This window comes from Dermacentor albipictus, chromosome 4 (genome assembly GCF_038994185.2).
Source record: "Dermacentor albipictus isolate Rhodes 1998 colony chromosome 4, USDA_Dalb.pri_finalv2, whole genome shotgun sequence".
Classification (NCBI taxonomy): domain Eukaryota; kingdom Metazoa; phylum Arthropoda; class Arachnida; order Ixodida; family Ixodidae; genus Dermacentor; species Dermacentor albipictus.
This window is the reverse complement of record NC_091824.1, coordinates 61129202-61138129: the sequence shown is the minus strand read 5'-3', so window position 1 is coordinate 61138129 and position 8928 is coordinate 61129202. Positions and strand designations below refer to the sequence as shown.

The 8928-nt window shown below is 44.8% G+C and overlaps 1 protein-coding gene across 2 annotated transcripts in view; it reads left to right on the top strand.

Moving 5' to 3' along the window:
• The first annotated feature begins 3330 nt into the window (after positions 1 to 3330).
• LOC139059116 (endoplasmic reticulum junction formation protein lunapark-A-like) overlaps positions 3331 to 8928 on the top strand; it is a 53836-nt gene continuing 48238 nt past the window's right edge. The window contains exon 1 of one of the 2 annotated variants that reach the window (XM_070537028.1): positions 3331 to 3532. In XM_070537028.1, the coding sequence (XP_070393129.1) occupies positions 3506 to 3532 (27 nt within the window). In that variant the 5' untranslated portion in view covers positions 3331 to 3505. The remainder of the gene's footprint in view (positions 3533 to 8928) is intronic. The other variant, XM_070537027.1, reaches the window with a different exon arrangement.

The window sequence follows — 8928 nt, the reverse complement described above, 5'->3', positions numbered from 1 at the left end:
GGTGTACAAATCCACACTAGAGCGACAGCTCTTTCTGGTTAACGGAAATAAAACTCGAAATCTTGTTGGCTGTACGCGCTGTAAGTGATTAAGGAGCCAGAAATAAACCATATACTTCATGTCTTAAACACCACCTTATGACGCGTTTCTGGTTCTGCGCATGCTTCTGCCCTGTGCAAATAGAAGAAGCTAAGCCTTCGACATCGGTTTTTATTACTGGGTGGGAACCGTCACTAAGGAGTGGATTTCGACCCGTGGCTGACACATGCTGTTTATGACGTGTTTTCGGTTCCCAAATTGCTTTCCGTGTATACAGCCAGCAAAAACACTACTGTAGAGATTTGTTTTTGTTATTGAAAGGCAACGGTCGCTTGTGCCGAGATCTGTACTTGCCTTCATCATTGTGTATCCTTCTATGCCGTCTACAACGTTCGTCACCAAGGAATCCTGCAAGAGCTCATCGACACCAACTGCGACGAGCGAACGTGCAAGTACGTTCAGAGCTTCCTTAGTCACCGCACGTTGGAGCTGAAGATGGAGAGGTCCAGACTCCCGTGTACCGCCTTTCCAACAAGGGCACATCACAAGGAGCTGTCATGTCACCCACGCTCTTCAACGTCGCCATGGTCGGCCTCGCAAGAAAACTGCAGGATGGAGAAGGTTTTCGCCACGCCATCTACGGCAGACGACATGACACTCTGTACCACAACAGGGTCACTCATGGAAAAATAAGAACGACTGCAAACCGCAGCTCACCTCATCCAAGAATACGTCAGTCAACGGGGACTACAATTCTCCCCCGAGAAATCTGAACTCTACGAGTCTGGCGAGGCCGGGGTAACCACACGGTCCCCACAGACCCAACACGAAGACTCGAGGTACACCTCAACGGAGGTCTCATAACAGAGACGCCATTGCTCAGGGTGCTGGGCATGTATCTGCAGTCTAACTAGTGGGCTTAATTTCTACACCCTTACCCTCCGGAAAACCAATACCAAGGCGATATCGCGCTTGATCTCTGACATAGCATCCAAGAACAGAGGCATTAAGGAAGGGTACACCCTCCAACTGCGTGGTGAGAAGCCTGGCGGTGAGCAGAATCACATATAACCTGCCCTACTACCATCTCACTCGTACACTCCGAGGCGAAACAGGCCGACATGCTCTTGAAGATGGCTTTCAAGACCGCCCTCCACCTGCCGAAGAGTACATCGCGACCGCCAAATTATTGGCGCTAGGTTTATACAACACCTTGAGCGAACTGGCAGAAGCCCTTTACGTCTCGCAAGAACAGAGACTTGTGCAGACTTGCACAGGCCGGCAGGTCCTACAAACGTTGGGCTTCCAAGCTACAACAACACAAACCCAAGAAACTTGCTCAATACCTCGTCACGTCCAGGACAGGTATCACGTTGACCCGATGCCACGCAACATGGACCCTAATCTACACTCCGGCAGGAGGAGAGCAAGCGCCCAGAACATAGAGAAAACATTCAGGTTCCATACCATGGCCCGTTTTACGGTCGCCACCATGTATGGGACGAAGAACAAGGGTGCCCTGGCAGTGGTCTGCGACCACCGAGGCCACGTTACCTCCTTTGCATCGACCCGCCCCTGCACGATCACGGAAGCCGAAGAGCTGTCCATTGCGTTAGCCATCCGCGAAGGTGTACAGGCAAACAAACCGCTGACGATCATCACGGATTCCCAGCAGGCCTGCCGCAACTTTCTACAGGGAGGAATAGGAAGGCCTGTTGCACAAGTCCTAGCCCAAATACTCAAGGAGGACACTGAGGGCATCACCACCCAAACCATCATCTAGATTTCGGGCCACACTAGCATCACGGGTAACCTGCACGCCGACAGAGTAGCTCGAGGATGAGTGCATAACCGAGCATTCAGCACACGCAGGCTGCAGAAGGCCCGGACCCTGTCAACCTCGAGTCTTCAGCCATCGTGAACTACCACAGAGGCAGTCGCTTTCGATATTCAGCCCCCCCCCCCCCACCTCCCCTATCGAAATCTGAAGACAGAGGGTGCCCCTGCATGGCGTAGGCTCCAGGCAGGCACTTACACGAACCTACGCATATTACATCGCATACACCCCACAGCCTACAGGGACGAATGCCCGTGGTAAGAGGTCACGCCGACCCTATACTACATTACGTGGTAGTGCACGCTACACAACAAAGAAAACCACGACACGAACACCACGAGGGAGCAATGGGAGGCACTTCTCTTGAGGTCCCTCGACGACCAGCTAAAGCTGATACAGAGAGCTGAGAAGATGGCAAGAGCCAGCGCAGCCCTAGACTAGGGGCTCCGACCATTAGCGATTATTCTGATTATTATTTCAATAAAGTATATCTATCATATCCTATTCTTCTATGTCATCATCACCCCTCATCCAGCCTTTACGTACCCGTTCCTCCATCCCCCTGTGCCCAGTAGCAGGTTAGAATGCGATAGCTCAGGCCGACCTGTCTGGCAGGGGACACTCTTAAAAAAAATTGCACCCTTTGAGTCGTATCTTGCCACACAACAATAATCGTCATCTGTCTTGCCCGCAGCCCGGCACTTCCAAGTCACTAACGGCATGCGCGTTGTCAGCGTGACAGAGCATTCTCGACAGGAAAGTAGCGGGCGCGGCGTTTTCAAGAAAGGAAACGTAAGGGAAGGCAGATGACGATTATTCACTCTTTAAACGGTTGCACCCTTTGGGGTGTGTATTTGTCCCACAACAATAATCGTCATCTGCCTTGCCGGCGTTTCCTTTCTTGAAAACTCGGTGCTGGCTACTTTCCTGTCGAGAATGCTGCGTCACACTGATAACGCGCATGCCGTTCGTGTCTGGGAAGTACCGGGCTCGCAGCGTTAAAGAAAGGAAACGCGGGCAAGACAGATGACGATTATCGTTGTGGGACAAGATAAGCCCCAAAGGGAGTAAATTTTTCTAAGCGTGTCACAGTTTACACTCCAAAGGGTGTAAACTGTTCTTAGAGTGTGTGTGTTCCTTCCTTCGAATAAATTCCCACTCTGTACACCTCAAAGGCCTGACGTAAATGACGTATTTCGGTTCTCGGAATCGCTTGCGTCGTATACCACGAGCAAAAGTATAGCCTCTGAGATTTGTACTTGTTGATCAGAAGCGGTTGTCGCCGCAACGTAGATGGGCGTGGATTTGGATGCCACCTATGTCAAATACTATATATATATTATATAAAGTATATTAAGAAATAAGTATCCTTTTTAATAATATATTATTGAACTGCAAAAGCTTGCAGTAGTTTCGCTTTCGATTTTATTTCCACAGATGGCAGCAGCGGTTTTCCGTTTACGTCATAATGGTGTTTCCGCAAAATCTTTAGCTGAAATGTATTCGAAACGACAAACGTCGAGGAGACTCTAGTGATTCTAGGGTCTTTAAAACAAAATCCTGTGGTGGTCACCGATGTCACTCCTAAGTTGAAGCTTCTCAGAAGGGCCCACAACACAGAGAAACAAAATGGGGATCCTCTGGTCAAGATTCAAGGTGAAGTATGGCCTGTCGCTTCGAGTGACCACTGACGAGTCTCTTGTAAACGGCTCCTGAATGCATTTACATGCGTTTCTGCCTGTGGGGACCATGTATTGACTGCTTCATTTAACCATTCTCTCGATGCGATTTGACAAGAAGTATTGTCACATCCGATTACATGAAGGCTCGCGACTTGAATGTCACCGCTGCGATGCTTTCCTTGTAGAGCAACGTCCTCGGCCAGCTTTTGTTGGCTTTTGGGGCCGTACCTAAGTGAAGCGGATCTGCTACGGCGGTTTCTGTAGATAAGCCAAGCAAGCATCCTCTGTGTTGACACTCGTTTGCACGCGAACAGAGTTTAGCGTCACTGTTTGCCGTCTGCGCTGTTTGTGGGCTGTGCCTCGGCGATTAATGAAATGCCTGCAGTGAAATGCCCTACAAACCGGCACATTGATCACCGGCAAAAGAAAAAAAAAAAGAAAGCGGGTCGTGTCAAGTGCTGAGTTCAAACCAGTCGAACCGCTGCTACAAGTCGTGATCGGACCTCGCAAGGAATGTAATTTAAGATGAACTTTTCAGTGACACGTTGCCGCGGCGACTTGCCCGACAGGTATGCGTGGTCAGCGGGCGCCAGAGTGGTCAGTGTCCTCCGTCGCCTATTTTTGGCTTGCTCGTCTATTTTGTTTCCTAGTACAGTATTGACATGCGGTGAATGAATAATGCCAATGTTTTGCTTACTTGTTACTTTTATCTGCGGATGTGTCGAACCAGTGCGTCCTTTTGCAAGTTCTTATTTATATTTTGCATTTAGTAATAGTTTCATTCCAGTTGATCTAACAGCAGCGCTTATATGCCAGACTTCTCACATGACCTACATTACTGCACTTTGCTTGTTTTGTTTTCAAGATATTGAACTATGCAACGAAATTGGCTAGTTCCGCTTCTAGCTGGCACCATAATGTCTTGTGAGTTTAAAACTACGAATTGTGCTTTCTTGTCTTTGAATTCGTACCTTCTAATTTCTATGCTTTCTGGTTTCATTTGTTTTAAAAGACTGTCATGTTGTAGAAATGTCATGGGAACCTGCTGTAAGTAGTTGAGTGATGTGTAAACATCAGGCAGACGAGTGGTGTACAGTTAGCATCAGCAGCAAAAAATACACATATACTGTAATTACAGTATCATCAAAAAAACTATAAAAGAAGTACTGTCATAAGATTAACCAAAAGGGGCAGGACAAACATTGTGTACACAACACATTAACATCACGGGTACAAATTAAAGATCTGCAGGTAACCAAGATTAATTCGGAGTCATCCACTATGGTGTGCCTCCTAATTGAATTGTGGTTTTGTCACATAAAAGCCCAGAATTAAAAAAATTTTAATTAACATCACAATGCAAGAGAAATGAAACCACTTTATAGTAGAAAGAACAATAATATGCATGGCAGTAAGTGGACCTAGTGAATCTGTACGGTATTCCAGCCAGCAGTGCGCCATTGGGCAGTTGAATCGCTGTAGCAAATGGGAGCTTCTACCTAAATGCCCTCTACCAAGGCTTTTATATGCAGAATGTGGTTAGACAATTTTGATGATCATATAAAGGCAAGGTCATGCAATGTATTTCTTTCATAAAAGTAAAGTTTACCAAGAAAAAAAAATATGTTTACATTGTAGCAAAGGTGGGCTTCACTACACACAAGTGAGTCTATGCTCCCAACTTCACTCTTTAGCAGCTCCTTGCACTGTCTGATGTTATTTACAACAACCGCAAAATAAATGTGCACCATCTAAAAGAAGCGCGGAGCAACACAGGAGCACAAATCACCTTCCGGTCTGCATGAAAAACAAAAATGCACTGGATGAGCTGGTCTCATTGTCGTGCTTGACGAGCTCAGATGGCCATCTGTCCTTAAAGGGTCAACATAGATCATGAACATACATGCAAATGTCATGTGAACTGCAAATAGTAGAACAGTGAAAATGAATTTCTCAATACGTGCACTCTGGGTGCCTATGACCTTGAAAAAATGTTGAAAGAGTTGCTGACATTGACAGTGCATACAGATTGGTTGCTTAATTCTGTTGTTTTAAATTTGAATGACTGAGCAAAATGATGGGGCATGAACTATTTCATTGGCAGCATGGTTGGGTTGAGGAAGGGCACCAGAATAAAAAAATACTGGAAATGTGTGATGGTTACAGAGAGATATATGGCTGGAAGAAAAAAATGCATTTGCTTTCTTTAATCAGTAAAAATAGTCATCATTTTTATTTGTTCTAGGGATTTAGTTTTGGCACTGTACTTCCAACGGGCAGCTAATCACTGTTTACAATGTGGGCACAGAAATCTATGTGTAGAGGAAACAGGCAATGAATGTACACGACCACAGTACAGTCAAAACTTATTATATTTGAGACGCATATGACATGAAATACTTTCATTATACCTAATATTAACTATAAGCATATATTTGTTAAATGTTGATATCACGAAGGAACATTTCAGGTTTGCTTCATTATATGCAGTTATTGTTGTATCCATGTTTGTTATACAAGGCTCAATTGTATGCTTGCAGTGTGTACAAGGCTTGCAGAAAATGCAAGTCGGCAGCCGTAAATAACTGTAGCTCTCTCAAACGTGGCTTTGAAAGCATCTGCCCAAGCTAATGTACCATTTAGGAAGCATTCACACCAGTGAGGCGCAAGGATCGCGTTACTGACAACCAAGGAGAAGATCACAGCGACCAGTGTTCACACCGGCAGGCACAACCTGCCCGTTGCCACATCAAAATGTCAGGCAATCGGTGCCGTTCGTGTCTGCTTGCACCGCCATTGTTATTTAAAATAACCATCGGCGTATGCAGGCGTTGTGCTCCTGCGCCACTGATTGGTTCAGTTGGTTTGAGACCGCATTCGTGTGGCTGAAAAATCGAGCAGTCACTTTTTGACCGCTGTAACCATTTGTGACTGATCGCTTTGTGACCAGCTTGGCCGAGCACCCACTGCAAGCCGCTGGTGGGAATGAGCCCTTATAGTACGCGACTGTGACTTCCTTGCCTGTGTTACTCAAGTTAGTGTCAGGAGCAGGCAAACCTGGCCTGATTTAAGTGCTTTGATGGGCAAGAGCCTTTTGTGTAGACCACTGGTTTTATGAAGTCTTATCAACCAACTGTATACCCTGCAAATTGCCTATATAATCTTGGCTAAAATACCATTTATTTAGGTTTGGTCATAGTCTTGTATTCGAGATAGGTTTTCGTGAAAAGAGAAATCTATGATAGAAAACAGTGACAAGTTTTACTAAACATGCAAAACCAGAGTGCTTGATCACATTGCACAATACAGTCAAGTCCAGAAGAATTGTTGCACTAGTTAGACTTGCATAGCTGAACAAGTAAATTAGCGCAATAATAGACACAGACACAAGAAAGGAGACAAAGACATTGTCTCCCTTTCTTGTGTCTGTGTCTATTATTGCGCTGATTCACTTGCTCAGTCAAGTCCAGCTACAGCAAACTCATTTGTTGCACAAAAACTGTTTGCTGTGTTAGAACTTGATTAAAATTACACATGCCCTCAAAGTCATTTGTGATAAGTTTAACAAAGTGTACAAGTGATGCTTTATTCTCAGAAATGACATGCATGGCACTTTATTGGCAGAAATCTTGCATGTATTGCTAAACCTATGATTGTGGGCGTCAAGTCTCTCAGGCTTTCAACATCTCGGGTTAAACCTTTAAACCTTTCTCCTGCATGAGCTGCTTGACCAAGGCCATGCAGCTTCAGAGGAAGCTTCAACTCAGTGCCTCTTATCTAAATACATGGGAAAGGAGAAATCATTTTTCTCTGCAACCACTGCACCAAATTGGATCGGGGTTTGCTGATGAGGTTTGCTGCATGAAGAAGGTAAAATCCAGTGCCTGTTGGTAGCGAATTTTCGATTTAGGCCATCAGTGTTTTAATAAATATTGTTAAAAATCACAAATTTTCAGAAAACAAAACTGAGAAGTTTACAACTCTGTAACTTGGCAATGAAAAATAATAAAAATGTTCTGTAAATTGCAATAATAGTACATCTGAAGCGGACAAAAACTGGTGTATTACACATGGCTGTCAAATTTATCACTAATATGTGATTAGGACTTTCGCAAATCCCTTGTAGACAACGTAACAAATTCGCACAAGACATAAATGGGATCATAAATTCGTCCTTTTTGATTGCTCTAATGTATGCAGATTATGGTGTGATATCTGTTCCAGCTGCAGCGCTACGAATTTGTGAACTTCATGCTTCTATATTTTTTAAGCTTACCGGTTTTTAAAAATTCCTTTTAGAATATTCAGGCTCAAAATCGAAATTCGGCTTCTAACATTCACTAGAATTTAATTTTCTCTCTTGAATGCAGGAAGTTTAATTAAAATTGGTCCAGTGGTTATCTCAGAAAAGTGGTTCTGCATTTTACATGTGTTTGAATAGGCAGCATCGGAGCTGGGCCCAAGTTAAAGCTACCTCTTAAACCTTTTGGATGTCAACACTCTAGGTATGATCGAAGGGTTGTCGGGTTTCTTCGTCATTGTATTCATCATTGTCGTCCTCACAAATAGGCTGGCACTTCACCAGAAATCCGAAGCATTGACGGCAACGGCATGGTCTAGCATTGCATTTGGACCCCTCGAACAGTTTTCGAAGTGCACATGGGTGTGGCACCTTGGTGCGACATAGTATGCAAGGCAACTCCTGCTGGGTAGAAGGAACGGGGCCCTAAAAGCTACAAAACGTCTCGCAATGTTGGCGTGACGAAGAGAACTGCCAGTGGTGTTGCAGGAGTTGCACGTCAATGGTGCACGAGATAAGGCTGATGGGAAACAGTCAGTGTTTGGAAAATGTGCCAAGCGCGTCAGCGAGCTAGCTTGCACGCAGGAAATCTTTAAGCTTGTTGTATTCCCCCTCTTGAGACATGCATCTGTGGCCTGTTGGTTAGAGTACCGAGCTTCTGTGCTGGAGACACCATATTGAAATCCAGCAGGCGGACATATTAATTAACTGATTTATTTCTATATATCTATATATCCAGAACATCATGGTCACAAAGATGGCAAAAATTCACTTGACGTGTCCATACAATTGCTAGCTAAATAATAAAAGCCAAGCACTGCACTTCTGCTTGTAATTCTGCACTTCTTCTGCTGCACTTCTGCTCTACACTGACTTCGAGGCGCTTTGCAGAAATGGAGTGCTGTTCAAACAAGTACAAGGAAAAAAAAAAAAAAGAAATAGTCGTACCATGGAGCTCTGCTTGGCTACGTGGAATTGCATGACACGCATGCTCATGCGAGCTACTGAAGCATAAGAAAAATATGTGCAGACTACAGCGATTTCTGCAGCTATGAACTCGAATACTATGA